The 19,849-nt window shown below is 45.2% G+C and overlaps 2 protein-coding genes across 9 annotated transcripts; one reads left to right on the top strand and one right to left on the bottom strand.

Moving 5' to 3' along the window:
* Nucleotides 1-3,786: 3,786 nt before the first annotated feature.
* Nucleotides 3,787-9,672, bottom strand: LOC129837169 (uncharacterized). 3 transcript variants are annotated; one of them, XM_055903089.1, is made up of 7 exons: nucleotides 9,586-9,672; nucleotides 8,894-8,926; nucleotides 8,568-8,700; nucleotides 8,172-8,341; nucleotides 7,639-7,977; nucleotides 7,385-7,477; nucleotides 3,787-7,290 (listed from the first exon to the last, which is right to left on the bottom strand). In XM_055903089.1, exons 3-7 carry the CDS (start codon nucleotides 8,687-8,689, stop codon nucleotides 7,217-7,219), a joined length of 798 nt encoding a protein of 265 aa, XP_055759064.1. In that variant the 5' UTR covers nucleotides 8,690-8,700; nucleotides 8,894-8,926; nucleotides 9,586-9,672; the 3' UTR covers nucleotides 3,787-7,216. The 3 variants fall into 3 exon arrangements, with proteins under 3 accessions (XP_055759064.1, XP_055759063.1, XP_055759062.1); XM_055903088.1 differs by lacking the exon at nucleotides 9,586-9,672 and having other exon boundaries at nucleotides 3,787-7,070; nucleotides 7,205-7,290; nucleotides 8,894-9,528; XM_055903087.1 differs by lacking the exon at nucleotides 9,586-9,672 and having other exon boundaries at nucleotides 8,894-9,528.
* Nucleotides 9,673-9,830: 158 nt separating this feature from the next.
* Nucleotides 9,831-19,061, top strand: LOC129837168 (KH homology domain-containing protein 4-like). Of its 6 annotated transcripts, none has more exons than XR_008756691.1 (14): nucleotides 9,832-9,917; nucleotides 11,535-11,718; nucleotides 12,658-12,786; nucleotides 12,990-13,069; nucleotides 13,228-13,280; nucleotides 13,399-13,559; nucleotides 14,464-14,675; nucleotides 14,865-14,925; nucleotides 15,092-15,149; nucleotides 15,238-15,452; nucleotides 15,625-15,768; nucleotides 16,723-16,810; nucleotides 17,045-17,136; nucleotides 18,128-18,138. XR_008756691.1 is itself a non-coding variant. In XM_055903082.1 (14 exons), the coding sequence occupies exons 1-14, from the start codon at nucleotides 9,889-9,891 to the stop codon at nucleotides 18,370-18,372; spliced, it is 1,776 nt and encodes a 591-aa protein (XP_055759057.1). In that variant the 5' UTR covers nucleotides 9,832-9,888; the 3' UTR covers nucleotides 18,373-19,061. The 6 variants fall into 6 exon arrangements, 5 of the variants coding, with proteins under 5 accessions (XP_055759058.1, XP_055759057.1, XP_055759056.1 ...); XM_055903082.1 differs by having other exon boundaries at nucleotides 16,695-16,810; nucleotides 17,048-17,136; nucleotides 18,128-19,061; XM_055903081.1 differs by having other exon boundaries at nucleotides 16,695-16,810; nucleotides 18,128-19,061.
* Nucleotides 19,062-19,849: the final 788 nt, after the last annotated feature.

Here is a 19,849-nt window from a genome sequence, read left to right as displayed (position 1 = left end):
CCAGGTCGCAATTGTAAATGAGAACTTGTTCTCAACTTGCCTACCTGGTTAAATAAAGATGAAATAAAAAAACTAGACGTTATAGTAGAGATACAGCATATTTGACAGACAGAGACGCTGTACAAAGAAAAACATATTGGCATGTTCTTGGGACGAATGTAGGGTTCATGTGGGAATGTGCTCCACAGATCCCAAACTTACAGCAAAATGACAGAAATGGAGGGTTAAACTGAAGCTCATCCAAAACAGACATTTCACTCCATTTTCGCCTTTGGGGATTTGACAGTACTGGCAGTGGAGTTGGTCGTTGAATATTGCCCGTCTCAGGCATATTGGACAGGCCGTGGGTGTCAGTGTATTCTCATACTCCATATATCAGATGATTAAGTTATCCCTCACGTCTGCTGGGATGACTGAGTGTTTGATAAACTTCAAACACGTTGTGTTTATTCAACCCAACCAAACCGGCGGAAAATATTGCCTCAGTCGGAGGCTTAGCCAATCCATACACTGTGGGTTTGTGTTGGTGGTAACCAGCGCCTGCAGGTCGGGTCCAACCATAACTTCTGCCTCCTGCTCTCCACAGAAACGTCTTATTTCACACCGAGACGGGTGTCTTCGTCCTCCTATCCTCTCGTCCGCAGGGAGAGGAAGAAGACAAATATTTTCTTTCAGGAGCGTCGCTCTGTTACCTGAGAGTTTCATAAATCCAGCACGTCTATTTCCTGGAACTGTTGAGTGTCTTTCCATCCCCTCGCCCCTCCAGACCCTTCTCTCAGCCAGTGTTTAGGCCTTGAGCAGGTGCCCCTCCCCTGGGCAGCCTGCTCAGGAAAGGCCCCTGCTGTGCAGACGAGACTGGGCCGCAGCCCGGGCCAAGCTCATGCTGTGAGGGGTATAAGAGGCTCCCTTCTATCCAGACACAGACAAAAAAGATTTGCCTTGCACTCCTCCTCCTCTCTCGCTGTTTCTCTCCAAAATGCAATCTTTCCATCTGTTTTCCCTCGCTCAAATCACTCTCTTTCTCTACTTCACAAGTCTCTCGGTTTCCCTCTCTCTCTGACTCCCTGTCCCTTCTCTCACCCCATATGACTTTATAAAGGTTACAGACCGAAGCACGTCCATCAATCCTGGAAAATTATGAAAAACATGACTACTAAAAAAAGGTTTAAATCTTTACTAAAGCTATCATAATAAGCAGTAAGAGTTACTGTAGTTACTCATGTCCTGTAGTTACTAATGTCCTGTAGTTACTCATGCCCTGAAGTCACTCATGTCCTGTAGTTACTCATGCCCTGTAGTCACTCATGCCCTGTAGGCCAAGCTGTGTGAGTTAATCATGTCAGTGTAGTTACTAATGTCCTGTAGTTACTCATGTCCTGTAGTTACTAATGTCCTGTAGTTACTCATGCCCTGTAGTTACTCATGCCCTGTAGTCACTCATGCCCTGTAGGCCAAGCTGTGTGAGTTAATCATGTCAGTGTAGTTACTAATGTCCTGTAGTTACTCATGTCCTGTAGTTACTAATGTCCTGTAGTTACTAATGTCCTGTAGTTACTAATGTCCTGTAGTTACTCATGCCCTGAAGTTACTCATGTCCTGTAGTCACTCATGTCCTGTAGTCACTCATGTCCTGAAGTTACTCATGTCCTGAAGTTACTCATGCCCTGTAGTCACTCATGTCCTGTAGTCACTCATGTCCTGTAGTCACTCATGTCCTGTAGTCACTCATGTCCTGTAGTTACTCATGTCCTGTAGTTACTCATGCCCTGTAGTTACTCATGCCCTGTAGTCACTCATGTCCTGTAGGCCAAGCTGTGTGTTACTCATGTCCTGTAGGCCAAGCTGTGTGAGTTACTCATGTCAGTGTAGTTACTCATGTCCTGTAGTTACTCATGCCCTGAAGTTACTCATGTCCTGTAGTCACTCATGTCCTGTAGGCCAAGCTGTGTGAGTTACTCATGCCCTGTAGTTACTAATGTCCTGAAGTTACTCATGTCCTGTAGTTACCCATGTCCTGTAGTTACTCATGCCCTGTAGTTACTAATGTCCTGTAGTTACTAATGTCCTGTAGTTACTAATGTCCTGTAGTTACTAATGTCCTGTAGTTACTAATGTCCTGTAGTTACTCATGTCCTGTAGTTACTCATGTCCTGTAGTTACTCATGTCCTGTAGTCACTCATGCCCTGTAGTCACTCATGCCCTGTAGTCACTCATGCCCTGTAGTCACTCATGCCCTGTAGTCACTCATGCCCTGTAGGCCAAGCTGTGTGAGTTAATCATGTCAGTGTAGTTACTCATGCCCTGTAGTCACTCATGCCCTGTAGTCACTCATGTCCTGTAGTCACTCATGCCCTGTAGTTACTCATGTCCTGTAGTTACTCATGCCCTGAAGTTACTCATGTCCTGTAGTCACTCATGTCCTGTAGTCACTCATGCCCTGTAGTCACTCATGCCCTGTAGGCCAAGCTGTGTGAGTTAATCATGTCAGTGTAGTTACTAATGTCCTGTAGTTACTCATGTCCTGTAGTTACTAATGTCCTGTAGTCACTCATGTCCTGTAGTCACTCATGTCCTGTAGTCACTCATGTCCTGTAGTCACTCATGTCCTGAAGTTACTCATGTCCTGTAGTCACTCATGTCCTGTAGGCCAAGCTGTGTGAGTTACTCATGTCCTGTAGGCCAAGCTGTGTGTTACTCATGTCCTGTAGGCCAAGCTGTGTGAGTTACTCATGTCAGTGTAGTTACTCATGTCCTGTAGGCCAAGCTGTGTGAGTTTCTCATGTCAGTGTAGTTACTCATGTCCTGTAGGCCAAGCTGTGTGAGCAAAGAAACTGAATATACTGACACATGGTTACTTACTACATAATTTAATGTGGTAACAACATTTATCAAAGTATGAGGGTAGGGTTTATTTTAGCGAATGCAATCGAAAACCTGTTCAAAACTCCCCTACTCATAATTGCTGGTTTGACAGCAAACACTCAAACCAGGGAACAGACAGAGTCTCTTTGTTCACCGTATGGCACCCCCACCATGAGGAACCCTCCTCCCCGCCACGTCCCCTGTCTTCACACTACTGTGTCAGCCGCCAACATCAGGCGAGACCCAGGCTTGCGTGCCTTGAAGGCTGGAGGTTACATAAACCTACATGGCAGTGCAGTTCGCACATGGGCTCTTACTAGTAAAGACTGTAAATATGGCATGTCTCTCCATCCTTCTCCCAGGGCTTGACGTTAACGCTTGTAATTTTATTTTATTATTATTTTTTTTTTAAGTTGGACAAGAAGAATATAGATTTGAGTTGTCCGAATGGACAAGTAAAACAATCACACAAAAAACATTGCAATATCAAACAATTACAATTAGATCAGAGTTGGATCATTGTACCCCCTGAATGTGATGTATTGCTGTTCTCCCGATTTCTGCAGACTGCATCGAGTAGGATTGTATTGAATTGACAGGTAGGAGCAGTCTTTCAATCATCCCAGGTTGTGACCTTTTGAGATCAAAGCAAAGAGCTGTGTGTAGCCGTGTGTGCACATGTTGATATTCGGTGCTAATTAGTGAGTTATTTACACAGTTAACGCACATTTTGGTCAGCAAACAGGGTTTGTACTGTCATGAAAATCCTGGAAAAGTCATGGTGTGCAGCTGTGTGCATCACCTGCATGTGTGCCAGTGTGAGTCGGCCAGAGAAGAGAGAGACATTGCAACAGGTAGGCCTAGCCTATAAAATAATGATAGACAACAGACTAATTGTATTTTTTATTTCACCTTTATTTAACCAGGTAGGCTAGTTGAGAACAAGTTCTCATTTACAACTGCGACATGGCCAAGATAAAGCATAGCAGTGTGAACAGACAACAACACAGAGTTACACATGGAGTAACAATAAACAAGTCAATAACACAGTAGGAAAAAAAGTAAAAAAAAAAAAAAAAAATTAGTCTATATACATTGTGTGCAAAAGGCATGAGGAGGTAGGCAATAAATAGGCCATAGGAGCGAATAATTACAATTTAGCAGATTAACACTGGAGTGATAAATCATCAGATGATCATGTGCAAGTAGGAGCGTCACACAGCATGTTACAATTAGATAACTACATAACAACTAACTACATATCGTGTAGCCTGGCTAGTTATCTTGGCAGTTATCTATTTAACGTTATCATGTATTAATGTCACCGGTACTCAAACTGCAAATGACTGACAAGCAGTTGATGAACTGGTGCCTTAAAGCTGGAATCCGTCCAAAAAATGTAACATGCTGTGTGACGCTCCTCAGCTTATCAACAAAAATTATACCAACGGTGGAAGGGCGGCCATTGGAGCCGTTTTCCCCTACTGCAGATTCCATCTTTAATAAACCAATGCCACATACTCCTGTAGAGACCAACCGTCTCTACAGCGCTGAATATTGGGAGCTGAAAAATAAATCTGTGTGGAAAGCTGGAATTCCCCTCTGTTCAACATTGGCTATGTCATTCTAACAACTTTAAAATATATTATTGGAATAGCCTAGTTGACAAATATCTCCTATGCTGTCAATAGATCTCCACTGAAACCAGAATATTTTTGCCTTACAAGGTTATAAACACGCCTTAGTTAGTTACCTTGCTTTGAATTAGCCTAATAAATCCATTTGATCCCTGATTCATTGAATGAGGAAATTATTTTATAAAGAAATATAAAGTATTTGTTGTAATTATAGGCCTAATGCTGCAATATTTTATAGGCTATGAAGGGTGGGCAACCATCCTCCAGGAGAGCCTTAAAGATGGAATCCGCAGTAGGGGCAAACAGCGCCACTGGCCCCCCCCACCACAGCTGTTATTGTTTTGTTGCTGAGCTGAGGAGGATCGCGCAGCATGGTAAAAAAAAAAAAGAAGATCTGTACATATTAGTGCTCTTCTATCGGGGAGGGAGTGTTTGTTGTTTGCACTAACTTCTTCTGTCATTGTAATATCGAAGGACAAGTGTCAATTTTTTTTAAAATGTCAAAGCAGTGTATTCTGCCGTCTCTCACTCTTTCCATGTCTCTGCCCATAAACAGTCCTCCCTTGTTAAGTTGGGCATCAAAGCTCCCCTGACCTCTGACCTATTGACACTTAGCTCATCTGAACCCCATTCCCGAACTTACAATTCAAAATAAACTCAGCAAAAAAAGAAACGTCCTCTCACTGTCAACTGCGTTTATTTTCAGCAAACTTAACATGTGTACATATTTGTATGAACATAACAAGATTCAACAATTGAGACATAAAATGAACAAGTTCCACAGACATGTGACTAACAGAAATGGAATAATGTGTCCCTGAACAAAGGGGGGGGTGGTCAAAATCAAAAGTAACAGTCAATGCAGCTGGTGGCCACACCAGATACTAAGTACTGCAGTGCATCTCCTCCTCATGGACTGCACCAGATTTGCCAGTTCTTGCTGTGAGATGTTACCCCACTCTTCCACCAAGGCACCTGCAATTTCCCGGACATTTCTGGGGGGAATGGCCCTGGCCCTGGCAGTAGCCCTCACCCTCCGATCCAACAGGTCGCAGACGTGCTCAATGGGATTGAGATCCGGGCTCTTTGCTGGTCATGGCAGAACAGTGACATTCCTGTCTTGCAGGAAATCACGCACAGAACGAGCAGTATGGCTGGTGAAATTGTCATGCTGGAGGGTCACGCCAGGATGAGCCTGCAGGAAGGGTACCACATGAGGGAGGAGGATGTTTTCCCTGTAAAGCACAGCGTTAAGATTGCCTGCAATGACAACAAGCTCAGTCCGATGATGCTGTGACACACCGCCCCAGACCACGATGGACCCTCCACTTCCAAATCGATCCCGCGCCAGAGTACAGGCCTCGGTGTAACGCTCATTCCTTCGACGATAAACACGGATCCGACCATCACTCCTGGTGAGACAAAACCGTGACTCGTCAGTGAAGAGCACTTTTTGCCAGTCCTGTCTGGTCCAGCGATGGTGAGTTTGTGCCCATAGGATACGTTGTTGCCGGTGATGTCTGGTGAGGACCTGCCTTACATCAGGCCTACAAGCCCTCAGTCCAGCCTCTCTCCGCCTATTGCGAACAGTCTGAGCACTGATGGAGGGATTGTGCGTTCCTGGTGTAACTCGGGCAGTTGTTGTTGCCATCCTGTACCGCAGGTGTGATGTTTGGATGTACCGATCATGTGTAGGTGTTGTTACACGTGGTCTGCCATTGTGAGGACGATCAGCTGTCTGTCCTGTCTCTGTGTAGCGCTCTTAGGCGTCTCACAGTACGGACATTGCAATTTATTGCCCTGGCCACATCTGCAGTCCTCATGCCTCCTGCCGGAAACTTGCCTTAGGCATGCTGCAAGATGAGCAGGGACTCTGGGCATCTTTCTTTTGGTGTTTTTCAGAGTCAGTAGAAAGGCCTCTTTAGTGTCCTACGTTTTCTAACTGTGAACTTAATTGCCTACCGTCTGTAAGCTGTTAGTGTCTTAACAACTGTTCCACAGGTGCATGTTCATGAATTGTTTATGGTTCATTGAACAAGCATGGGAAACAGTGTTTAAACCCTTTATAATGAAGATCTGTGAAGTTATTTGGATTTTTAAGAATTATCTTTGAAATTATCTTTGAATTATCTTTGGGTCCTGAAAAAGGGACGTTTCTTTTTTTGTGAATTTATATTGAGACAGAATGCAATTCTCAGATCTTGGCTCATTCATCATACAACCCTTTAAGTCTAACAATTCACCAATAAATGGAACATAAGGGCAAACATATTATAGCTTGCCTTACACTGTTGAGATTCACTCACACTCACTTTTAATCAACTGGTGGTGGGCAGTTATTTCTTTAAAAAATATGGAACCTGTTATGAGAAAAGAGTTGGCTCTATTTGACAATACAAGCATGTTGCAGTGTCGAATCAATGTATTATTTGAGTGCCACATTGTGGTGAAAATAAATCAAAAACATTCTTTGGTTAAAATTCTCCAAATAATTATATGTTTATTATTCTACTCTCCAATTTTGTAATAAATGATAGAACGTTTCTCAAGTCATCTGGGTCCAGATACATCTGCAAGATTACAATAAAACATCTGTTTTAATCTTTTGAGTAAAAAACATGCAACAGGGTGATCAAATTAAGATCCTACACCTGTGCACTAATACAGCCATGTGAATTACATGAGTTCTCACAGCACGTCTCACCTGTCCTCCCTCTCATTTTGGTCCCTGTATTGTACTGCACTCATTGCACTGCAATTCTCCTTGTCCTCTGCCTCTGAGCTGCCACACTGCATGGTCACACAAAGAGAAGAGTTAGGTGTTGAACTGACTCAGTCCCAGAGACTCAAGAGTCAGACTAAGATCCACTATGCTGCCACTTACGTCTCATCGCGTATAGTCTCACAAAAAATGCCAATGGAGCCACGGAGAGGATCAAGAAGGTGCCAAAGCAGGTGACCAGTATCAGAGACAGGTCTGGATGAAGGCAGCATGAGAGAGATCAGGATACAAAGTGAACGGTAAAGAGTGGCCGTTTTGGCACCAGAATAATGAATATGATTTCAGACCAGCAATGAGGAATGAAAACCTATGGCAATTGGCAAACTAAACGTTCAGGTGATATAGTATGAACTCACTGTCTAGTGTGATGCTGATCTCCTGACTGCTCCTCCTGGCCCTGCCTGCTCTGGCCACACAGCTGTAGGTCCCCATGTGACAGCTAGAAGCCCTCGCTACGCTGTACATCCCACTGACAGAGTCCCTGGCCACTGGCCAGCTGTCCCTCAGGAAGGAGAATGTTACAACCACTGTGGTCCAGTTATAGTCAGGATCAGGGTGACTATGTAGACTGTGGTTACCATGATGTTGGCTCAGTTTGCAGTTGCTAAGCTGGGCCTCACAGGTGAGGTTGAAAGCCCTGCCCTCTTTGACCACGGTCGAAGGAGATGCTGACAAAGTCACTGATGTGAAGAGCTCTGGAGAGGATATTGGTTACACAGATTGATTAGAGGAGGAAGTTGAGAAAATTATAGATTACAAAGAAGTAGAGAAGTGAAATATATTCCAATTGTCACTGACAAGAGCTAGAGTAACGTGTGGGGCTTGTCAAATAATCTATGAAAAAGAGCATGACACCACATGCAAGACACCCATTACTCTCCTCACTCACCAATGACATTAACAGAGACTGCCTGGCTGTATTGGGTGTAGAAGACTGGCTGTCCTCTCCCTGCTCTGCACCAGTACTGGCCTGTGTGTGTGACAGAGGCACGCCACAGTTGGTAGACCGCCCCACCTCCACCACTGCCCCACATCTGCTCCACAGGGCCAGTGTCCTGCCTAATATAGTGTTATGAGCATTAGTTCGTTCCACTTGTTAGTACATTCCAGTTCCTGTACACAGTTATTCAGTGCCATGTTTTACTATCATCACTCAGGGAGTGATGGATACAACAAGTAGCCTAACACCCACATTCTATTAGATTGAACTGAAATCTATCACACCTCCCGACATCCAATATACACGATCAGAGAAGCAACATAAAGAGGGAGCCGGAGGTCACACCTGTCTTTGTGCCAGTAGAACTGCCAGCCCAGCCCAGAGTGGCCAGGTAACTGACACGCCAAGGAGACTGTGTCCTCAGTGTACACCTGTCGTCCTGAAGGCTCCACAGTCAGAGTGGGCATCAGTAGAACCTCTGTGAACACATGCAGTAGCGTAGAATTTCAACAAATTCTGGGCTATGTTTTGTCAAAGCACCCAAAGTGTTTATTTCAAGACATTGCCCAGTCTGCCACACCTAAAGTCTACATTAGGTAACTTGATCTGTAAACTTGAATATAATTCATGGTCTAAAAATGAAGAGTGTGTGGTATTAAAATGATACTCACCTGATGATGGATAGGCCACCAGTGTACTCAACACTAGAACAGAATAGACAAGACATAATGCATAATAAGGCATAGGAGCTGATAACCCAAACTCAGACATAAGCAGTAAAATTAGGCTAAGCCTATGTGGCACTGGGTATTTAATTATAGCCTGCCGATCCATGATCTAATTGCCAAGGAGATTAAAAAACGTTAAACTTGGCTGATAGCCTACTTACAAAGTACAGGAAGGAGAGACATTCCTGAGTTATTCAGAGTGAATCATGGTAAATAAATAAATCATGGTTAGCAACGGTAGCTAGGCAAATAGGTTTTTAAGAAACAACATGTAGTTGGAGGGGAAATTAGTTTATTGAAAAAGGTCAATAAACAGCTAGGCTAAATAAACAGTCCACAAAGGACCACACATCTTGAAAAAAAGTTGACAACAATACATTTTACACATGCAATAAGCTGCAATGGGACCAATGTTATTGTTTTTAAACACAGAGAGACACAACACCACGTGCTGACGACAACCATCATTTACCTGGCTAACAACCATAGTTTACCTGGCTCTGGCATCATCACCTGAGCATCCTGCTTGTAAGATGTCTGGTTCTACATTTTCACGTAGACCAAGCTGTGTGCTGTGGGGTTTCATTTGGGAAACTTGAACCGATATTAAGCTGGTTCATATCCGCAACACTCACCTGGGTTGGCAGGAAAACGATGATAGCAGGCAGTCACAGGACTGCATCATCCGGTGAGACGCGGCCTGCTCACTGCGTCCCCTAGCGTCGCACATGATTGAAGAAAATAATCTGTGAAAGGGAAGCAAAATTCAACACAGCACCGGTTCTTTCACCAAAAAACAGGAAGTGGGAACGATATCGCATAGATCGAAAGCTCTTGCAGTACTCCACTGTCTGGACAAGCTATCTTGAAAGTCTGGCGGAGTCAGTATTAACGTTAGTGTTTGTACGCAAAAAGAAATTCAACCAAATAGAAGATTGATGTCATTTGGTGGAACGCAAAACGGCGGGTGAGTTGAAAGAACGTTGCATTTTACCACAGACTTCGCTCAACACTGACTGAGCAGCACAAATATAGCTAGTTAATTTGTAATGGCGGAGTGCTTGTAGCTAGCTACGTGGGGTATGCTTAGTAGCCAACGGTGTAGTTAGCTAGCTAGCTGTCGTTACCCAGTTTAGAAAGTGGTTGGTTATGTAGCCAGCTAAGAGTCTATTTTTTGAAAATCGATGAGTCGGTTACCTAGCTATCAATTAGTTAGCTCGCTAACTGTTGTTTTGGTAAATTACAGTAGTTGACTACCGATGGTTGCTAGTAGCTAGCTAGCTAACTAACTAACGTTAAGCACAGTGACGTGAACAAAACTGTTGGATAACTAGCTAGCTAACGTTAGCAAGTCAACAACATTAATTCAATCAACAAAGTTAACATTAATTGTAACGTTAGATGACAAAGACTAAACTAACTTGTTAGCCTACGACCTCTCTAAACCCTGTAATTGATATGGTCATTTAAGGGGCTACCTGCAGTTGCAACATCCCTTTTTTATTTTATTTTATACTTAATGATTTCCTGATTGCTGTAATTGTAGTAATTTAGTTCACCTAATTTCAGTTTGACAAAACAAGCAGGTACAGTGTAGAGAATTATTGTACCATCTAATCCCCTGTGAAATATATTTTCCATAACCAAAAATGTTGTATTTTCAGCTATTTGAAGCTGGTGTACAAAACCAAATGTAAAAGACAAAAACAAAACTTAATAACGGAAAGCATAGAAAATCTACTGTTTCTTAGATTTACTTTTAAATACAAATCTATAAATAACAGAAAAAAATATTTAATTTTCCCCCGTTTTCTCCCCATTTTCGTGATATTATGTATTACGATCTTGTCTCATCGCAACTCCAGAACGGACTCGGGAGAGGCGAATGTCAAGTCACGCGTCCTCCGAAACATGACCCGCCAAACTGCGCTTCTTAACACTTGCTCGCTTAACCCGGAAGCCAGCCACACCAATGTGTTGGTGGCAACACTGTTCAACTGACGACTGATGTCAGCATGCAGGTGCCTGGCCCGCCACAAGGAGTCGCTAGAGCACGATGAGCCAAGTAAAGCCCCCGCGGTCTAACCCAGACGACGCTGGGACATTTTTGCGCCACTCTATTGGACTCCAGGTCCTTAGACCGCTGCGACACTCGAGGCATTTTTTCTAAATTGATCGGTCACCCAAAAAGTTTAGCTCAACTGACATACAACATCAGAACCCAAAATATACTTCTTTTTTTTACGACATGGGAGTAAAACAAAAAGTATATGTAAACAAACACTGTTTTTTGCCACAAATGGTTAAAACTATAATTTTTATATCATAGATGGTCAGTTTTTGCATCCATAGCTCTGTCTGAGAGTTGTTAGGCCTACGTTTCTCCAGCACCCATCCCTCCAGCTTTTTACAGAAACGGGTGGGGAGAGGCCTTGTGATTGCTGCTTTTGCACTGCCCTCCATTCTCCTCCTGCTTCTCCCATCCCTTCCACTTACCATTGCCCTCTTTCGCTCCCTCCCTCCCTCTTTCACTACCTCCCCCCCTATCTCTGTTCCCCAACCCGCTCCCCTCTTTGTTCCTCAGTCGCCGTAGTAAATGGGACCAGCCGGGCCCAGGTCCTGGTTCAGACCAGATGGGGGAGGTGGAGGCGGCTCCTACAGGGGCTCTGGACGCTGCAGCTGCTGTGGCAGCTAAGATCAATGCCATGCTGGTAGCCAAGGGCAAGCTCAAGCCCTCCCAGATAGGACCACCTGGACCCCCAGACAAGGTAACACCTTGCCCAAACCGGCTGCGCGCGTGTGCTATCGTGAATACATTTATTTTGCCCCCCCACACCAAACGCGATCACGACGCGCAGGTTAAATATCAAAACAAACTCTGAACCAATGACATTAATTTGGGGACAGGTCAAAAAGCGTTAAACATGTATGGTAATTTAGCTAGTTAGCGTGCACTTGTTAGCTAACGTTAATTTGTCCTATTTAGCTAGCTTGCTGTTGCTAGCTAATTTGTCCTGGGATATAAACATTGAGTTGTTATTTTACCTGAAATGCACAAGGATCTCTACTCCGACAATTAATCCACCCATAAAACGGCCAACCGAATCATTTCTAGTCATCTCTCCAACTTCCAGGCTTTTTCATCGTTTAAATTATATGGGGATCGCATCTAAACTTTCATTGTATTACCACGACTACCTGCAAAACAGTTCGTCTTTCTATCACCCACGTGGGTATAACCAATGAGGAGATGGCACGTGGGTACCTGCTTCTATAAACCAATGAGGAGATGGCACGTGGGTACCTGCTTCTATAAACCAATGAGGAGATGGGAGAGGCAGGACTTGCAGCACGATCTAAGTCAGAAATAGGAACGACATCTATTTTAGCCCTTGGTGTCGCAGACGCTCGTTACGCGCGCAAGCAGTGTGGGTGCAATAATTGAATAACATGGATTTCTAAATTTATTTTGCGACGCTTGCGCACGCGACTTGTCTGCTCAGCATGTAAGGGTCAGGAAACCTCTTACACTGAAAACATTAGAAACGCTTTCAGTCTCTCACCTGTAATCTGGCTTCTCTCTTTCTTCGTTGTCTGTCCCTCTCTCGCCTCCAAATTCTGTAATCCCCTCGCTCTTAATCTCTCTTTTTTTAGAGATATTGTTGTAAATGTTAGCATGCGGCACAAAGAATCTTTGTCATCACCAGGTTGTGGGTGTAGGGAAGCCCCAGCCTCCTATGAAAGCGAAGGATGACCTGGTGGTGGCGGAGGTGGAGATCAACGACGTTCCTCTCCCCTGCCGGAACCTGCTGACCCGCGGACAGACACAGGACGAGGTCAGAGTCCATGACATCATTATGATCTTTAGACCCATTGATTGGTCAACAGTCAAATTTACTGCTATGTTTACCCAGCTCTTTCTCTGTGTGACACGCACATGTACAGACTGGATCAGTGTCATGTAAACCAGTATGGGACTGAAAGTGTCTCACTTGAGGACAGTAAATGACCAGGTTCTTCTTCATCCTATTGTGTGAAGATCAGCAAAGTGAGCGGTGCTGCTGTGTCCACCAGGGGGCGATACATGGCAGCAGTGGATAAGTACAAGGCTCCACAAGGGTGAGTCCTGCTTCACACCTTCTTTATTACCACACTGATCTACCAAGGCGGTTACTGGTATTTACTTTTTTCCATACAGACAAGTGGATCTGTTGTCTGATTGCATCATATAACCAAGTCTTAGGCTACTGACCGACTGCTTCTCTTTCTGTTGTCAGGGACCGACCCCTCTATCTCCACGTCCAGGGCCAGACCAGGGAGCTTGTCGACAGTCAGTACATCTCTATTTACTCACCTAATTTGATTAAGATTATCACCATTTATGATCACCAGGGTCCTTCTTTCCTGACTTTCTATGTTGTGACGATCCAATCTCTCTCCCTCACCAGGAGCTGTGAACCGCATCAAGGAGATCATCACTAACGGAGTGGTGAAGGCGGCCACCACCTCCTACAGCGGAGCCACAGTCCCAGTCCACCAGCAACACAAACCCCAGCCCCCCTCACTGCCCCCCATCAACCACCATCACAGACCACACTTCCAGTCTGGTGTAAGCAGTGTTTTCCACAAGTATATAGTGGCCAGCCAAATAGAAAAAGTACCCAGCCAGGGCAATTTTAATTTACTGAAAATTAATGAATTAGTTGTTTGGGGTATGGCCTAGGCTTATATGATCAGGACTATTTTCTAAGTAAGAGAGCGTTTAACATGTCTTCTCTTGAGATTAAAGTCTTATTTACAGTGACTTTAGTCCCGGCATGTTAGGAAAGGAAACTTAGGGAATCCTTTGGTTTACGTCACCATGGACATGCAGTATAACCATGCTGTATGATTTATGAATGGCAAAGGGATATAGGAGATTGGCTTTATTTAGTCAGTTTGACACTTTTTATAAACTAGTCAACACTTGCTGTTCAGTTGTCAATCAAAGAACAGTAAATAGTCTACTATGCACCACAACCCAACGTGGCTGGCTATGTGAAACACGCAAGAAAATACAGCGTACGCGCGCTACGTGGGGCGTGCAAATTCACTAGCATCATGCTCTCTCCTTCCTCTGTGTAGAGAAATTAGACTGCTACCAACCACAGGGCACACAAATTGTACCGGGAGGTGGGACAGACAGCACATTGAGTTTCCCTGTCATCGCTCGCTTTGTGACTGACGGGCACCTATTCTATCAATAGATCGCTAGAAGAGGCATATCGTTCATTCTATCCAGAGGAGGCACGGCGGACTAGTGAATTGAAACGTTTAAATGAAAAGTAGCCTAGTTAATGGGAAGTGGAAAAAGTAGGTGGCTGAAAATGAGTCTGTAACCGGCTGATTAGCTGATGGCCAGCACTAATAAGAAAACTGAGTTTGTGTGTGTGATTGTCGCTCAGTGTGTATGTTATTTTATGAGTGTCAATGTCATTGATGAATCTTGAAGACTCACATTCATATCCTTTCAGATGCACTATGTGCAGGAAAAGTTGTTTGTGGGTCTGGAGCATGCAATCCAGGGCTTCTCAGTGAAGGAGAGGGTGGAAGGGCCAGGCAGCTCCTACCTGCAGCACATCCAGGGTGAGACTGGGGCCAAGGTCTTCCTCAGGGGGAAGGGATCAGGCTGTCTGGAGCCCGCCTCTGGGCGAGAGGCCTTCGAACCGATGTACATCTACATCAGGTAAGTCTCATGGACTAGACTCGTGTTCATCTGTATCAACTCAGAGAGGGCCTTGAACTCATGTACATCTACATCAGGTAAATAGCCGTATTAATGGATAGTCTGGGGAGTAAAGTCCATGTTCATTTGTATTAGCGCAGAGACACAGAGCTTAGACACCAGGCACACATTAACTCCTCTCTTCCCCAGTCATCCCAAACCAGAGGGCCTTGCTGCAGCTAAGACCCTGTGTGACAACCTGCTGCAGACGGTGAGTGTCTAATGGTTTACTGACTGGCACTCTGTTCTTTGTTCTCTGTACACTGCTCTACTTTCACTTAAACCCTGTTTCAAGCTGTCCCATGTGAAGTGCATTGTATTATGTAACTGAGCTCTGTTTGCCATGTGGATCTCTGACTGTTCTCTCTTCCCTCCAGGTTCATGCAGAGTATTCTGTCTTCCTCAACCAGATGAGTGTCATGATGCCTACTCCCGGTACAGACTCTCTGGCTTTCTTTCTCTTTTACAGCCTCTACAATGTGTCAACATGTACTGACATGTTCCTCTTCCTCTCCTCCTCCAGGCTTTATGCATCCCCCCATGGCCAACGGGCTGCCCCCCCAGTCCCCTTACTACCCCCCAGCGGGGTACCAGCCCAGCTACCCCCTCCCTGTACCTCCCCCTCAGCCCATTCCTCCCCCCTACGCTGTCCCCCCTCCCATTCCCCCTGGGGTGCCCACCGGTCTCCCCCCTCCCAACCGGTACACCCTCCCCCCTGCACCGGTCAGTTTACCACAGGTAAGACTGGTCAATCAGATTTAGACTGTATGGACCTGTAATACAGTACATTGAGACTATTACATCCGAGTTATGAAACTAGTTGAAGAAAATTCTTGATATGCTGTATATATGATGTATTCAACATGCATTGCATCCAAGTAGTTTTTTTTTCCTTCTTTTTTGTCCCCAGACTCTCCCACCTTCTCCTTTCCCACCCGCTGCTCCGGTTCCGCCCAAAGCTCCGCCTCCCGTAGTCTTAGCCAATCCGCCTCAGAAAAGACGCTTCACCGAGGAGGTGCCAGACGAGAGGGACAGCGGTCTGCTGGGATACCAGGTAATTTACCATTATTTTATTCTTCCACCTTATGTGCTGCCTTCGTCCAGTCTGTCCCTTCTGCCTCTGTTGTCTTCCTGTCTTTTCTTATCTTCTGTCCATGTATCTGATATCTGTTCCTCTTTCTGTTAGACTGAATTCATTCTGATTCTCACTGTCTCTTGTCTGTAATTCTGTGAGTCCCTGTCTGCATTCTATAGGAAAGGTTTGCTTGAGTGAGTGAGATTGAATGTGTCTAAGTGTCTCTGTTCAGTGTCAACTTGTTTTTTCCCTAGTAGATCTTATGACGTTCATTGAAAAGCATTGTAACCATAGCTGTTATTATCTGAGTCCATGTATTATTGGATTTATAGAACTTTCAGATTATGGACATTCTGAAGAGGTATTGTTGGATAATCATCAAATGTACTTCAATATATTGAAATTAGTGCAGGTACGATACCAGTAAGTATCATGGCAAGGAAACAAAACATGAAACGGATGAACTTCTTTAGGAAAACGGCCCTAATGTTGGAAACAATCATCGTTACGTTGTCACCCAGAGTCATTTTATTTATTTTCCAAGCTATAGCACATCATGTTTTACATACACCAGGTTTTTAAAGGACCAAAGAGTTTGTTCTGCTTCCTGTTTTAATTTTTGCCATGGAAACAATATCGTAATACTAGTGTCGTCACAGGCCTAATTTTAATGTGTCCTCTTGATTTAATGATATGTTACTTTAAAACAGTCCATTCCTATTTTTGGATTTTGTGCAATCACAGCATGCATAAACTTAAAATAAGGAAAACGTTTTGTAATACTAACTTTGCAGTTCAGTTCCATTCAATAGTTTAGATAACTATATGCTTGTAGGCCTACTATTAATAATAGTGATTTAGGGGAGGATGTGTGCTAATGCGCCTGTGTGTTTTTCTGCTCATAGCATGGACCCATTCATATGACTAATTTAGGTGCAGGCTTCCCTGTGGGCAGCCCCGGCCCAGAGGCTTCAGGACCCCCGCCACCGAGTTCCTCCGGGCCGCCGAGGGAGAGGGACAGGTACGGGATGGGGGGCGACGAGTCGCTCTCCTTTAAAACAGTGTCCTTCATCCCAGATGCTGGACACACCGTGTGCAGGCTTGTGTTTGCTTGTGATTGATGTTGTGCAACACTGACTCCTCTCCTTCCCTCCTCTCTCTCCCCTTCCCTCTTCTCTCTCCCCTTCCCTCTTCCCTCCCTCTCTCTCTCTCTCTCCTTCCCTCTCTCTCTCTCCTTCCCTCTCTTTCTCTTCAGCAGTAGGCAGCTGATGCCTCCACCACCCATTCCAATGAACGGAGGCATGACACCCAAGATGGAGGAGAGGAGGCCGCTGCAAGGCCCCCTGGGTAAGGGCCCCACCCCATGTAATCCCCCTGACCCCTCCCCATCCATGGCCTCTCAGCCATAAAGCACGCTACCCACCCCCCGGCCTCTTGGCTGTCAGTAGTCAGAGTCAAATAGCATTTTGCATGCAGACATGCTGTTCTCACAGGTGACAGAACAGGTTATAGCAGATTACATCAGACAGGCATAGTGTTCATCGATAAGTTCTGCTTTGAAAGTCAGTCAGTTCAGAATCAAGAACTGGGCAAAGCTTCGATCACCCACTGCCTCAGGTAAATCTGTCGTTGATCCTAAGTCAACCCCTATCCCTAGGCACTGTGTAGGTCTGAGAGGATTTTATAGGTGTAAGCAATATGTAGACCATTACAATTGGCCTGTAGAAGAGTGAGGCTGATTTATTACCGTACTGCTTACACCTGGCATCTGATCATGTGACATGTAGGAGGTGTCTAGGGATGGATTTCAGATTGGGAGTCCCCCTCTGTCTAGCTGGTGCTGTCCACTCGCTGCCCGTCCCTTTCTGATGACGTCATCAGACAGGAGTGTCTGTGCCCGTGTGTGACTCCCTCACTAACAAGACTCTCTCTTTTTTGTGTTCTTTCTCTGTGTTTTTCTTCTCTTCCATGTCTCTCTGGGTGGGATGCCGGATGGGGGTGGGGCTCTTCTCCTGTGGCGCTGTCCTGCATCGTGATTGGACGGCTCTAACGCTGCCGCTCCCCACCGACCAATGACTGCCGCTGCTGACCCATGCCCCTCTACCTAACTCACCCCTGCTGCCAAACACAATGCAATCTATTAACTTTCTCTCCCTATCTGTTGGTAAACAATTGACTTCCAACTGTTGTTTTTGAAACCTTTGTGCTGGTCTTTGGTTGTGTTATTTCTCTCTCTGTGTGTATGTCTCCCCTCTCTCTCTCCTGCACCCCTCTCCTCTTTCTCCCTCATTCCTTCCTCTTTCTCCCACTGTTTTTCCCTCTCTCTCATCTCTCTCAGTGAAGAGGATGAAGACGGGGCTCGTGGCGTACGCTGGTGACTCCTCGGACGAAGAGGAGGACCACTCCACCCCCAAAACCTTGGGGGCAGGTAACCATGGTAACGTCGCTGGGGCAACCCACTCCACCCCCACATCATCCTTGGGCTGGACTCTGGGGTACCGCTGCCCCCCTCCGCCTCCCCAACGTGCCAAAACACAGCAGGCACAGTCACAGCAGCCCATGCCCTTCTGGATGGCCCCATAACACAGGAGTATTAAACCTCATACTCCCTCCCCTGACTCCTAGGGCCTTTTGGAGGGTTCCATAATGATGTTTAACACCCCAAACTGAGCCCCAGTCCCCCCTCTTCCCCTTTCCCATGAACCATCACTCCTACCTGCTCCTCCACTTGATATAATTTATTTTGTGATGACTTAGAATTTGTTAAAACAGTTTTGCCATGCGCTCAGCAGTAAAGCAGAGTCTGTAAAATGGACTAAACAGACCGGCTGGCTGATACAAAGAGAACAGATTCAACCAGCCAACCAGGCGCAACCAGGAGACTGACGGACTGGATACATGGTGACAAGCAGCAAGATGCCCCAGACTTCCACACAGATTCAAGTGCACTCTGAACTCTGTATAGGAGAGACAGCTGAGGAACAGACACTAATGGAGGGTAATAGCGGCCTGTTTCTGGTTGATTTGGAATGTGTCCACTCCTGGTTTTACTAGTGTAGGAAAGCACTGAGGTAGAAGAGATTTCAATGCATTCTAAATGATTTATTTTGTCATAAAATATATTTCCCCCATCCCCATTTTCTTTTTTTGGTCCAAATCTCCCTCTTCCTTCATTGAGTACAGATCATACAAACATGCTCGTTGGACTTTTAGAAAATGCAATTGACTCAACTGTTCTAATGCTTTTGTGGAATAAATGAGCATTATCTCTGTGTATGAGTTTATTTCAAGACTGGTTTGACAGATCATGCAATAGAGAGAAAATGGGTGGTTTAACTGACTAGCAGGTGTGAATCTCCCATGGTCTTAAACAGCCCACAATCTGAATCAACTGCCAAGAAATCATCTTTACCTGTTCTGTTATATCACACATTCCTTGGCTATGTTCTCAAAATATTACATGAGGACACCTGTTCAATTTCCATGTATTGGGTCAACAACACCAGTGTGTATAAAGAAGGGGACTGAGCCCAGTAGACTACATTAGTTCTGAAGAGACATTGTTTCAGAATGAGTGGTGTTGTAGATCTGCTGGTGTTGCTTTACTGTCTGTCTGGGACATGAGCTCAGGGGGAGAGTGGAGGGGATAGAGAAAGATATCACTGAACAGGGTCACAGTGAAGGAGGAAAGAGCAAGGAGAGTGATGCTGAATAGTTGACCACCCAGCCTGACATCTGGACTGAGCAGAGGAACATGGTGGTGGAGCTGAGGAACATGGTGGTGGAGCTTAGGAACATGCTTGTGGAACAGAGTGGAGTGGTGGAACACGGTGGTGGACCAGGGAGTAGAGCTGAGGAACATTGTGGTGGAACAGAGAGTGGAGCTGAGGAACATTGTGGTGGAACAGAGAGCGGAGTAACATTGGTGGAGTGGAGGAACATTGTGGTGGAACAGAGTAGAGCTGAGGAACATGGTGGTGGAACAGAGAGTGGAGCTGAGGAACATTGTGGTGGAACAGAGAGTGGAGCTGAGGAACATGGTGGTGGAACAGAGAGTGGG

This window comes from Salvelinus fontinalis, chromosome 38, assembly GCF_029448725.1.
Source record: "Salvelinus fontinalis isolate EN_2023a chromosome 38, ASM2944872v1, whole genome shotgun sequence".
Lineage (NCBI taxonomy): Eukaryota > Metazoa > Chordata > Actinopteri > Salmoniformes > Salmonidae > Salvelinus > Salvelinus fontinalis.
Note: the sequence above shows the minus strand (reverse complement) of the source record. Positions and strands in the feature narration are given on the sequence as shown.

Excerpts from the sequence above, each read along its gene's own strand:
- LOC129837169 (XM_055903087.1), bottom strand. The coding sequence starts at position 9,056 with ATGGATCGGCAGGCTATAATTAAATACCCAGTGCCACATAGGCTTAGC. Across the intron at positions 8,701-8,893 it reads GGTGGCCTATCCATCATCAG|AGGTTCTACTGATGCCCACT; the intron begins GTGAGTATCATT and ends ATGTGTTCACAG. Across the intron at positions 7,478-7,638 it reads GATCAGCATCACACTAGACA|ACCTGTCTCTGATACTGGTC; the intron begins GTGAGTTCATAC and ends GCCTTCATCCAG.
- LOC129837168 (XM_055903081.1), top strand. The coding sequence starts at position 9,889 with ATGTCATTTGGTGGAACGCAAAACGGCGG. Across the intron at positions 12,787-12,989 it reads GCGGACAGACACAGGACGAG|ATCAGCAAAGTGAGCGGTGC; the intron begins GTCAGAGTCCAT and ends TATTGTGTGAAG. Across the intron at positions 13,070-13,227 it reads AAGTACAAGGCTCCACAAGG|GGACCGACCCCTCTATCTCC; the intron begins GTGAGTCCTGCT and ends TTCTGTTGTCAG.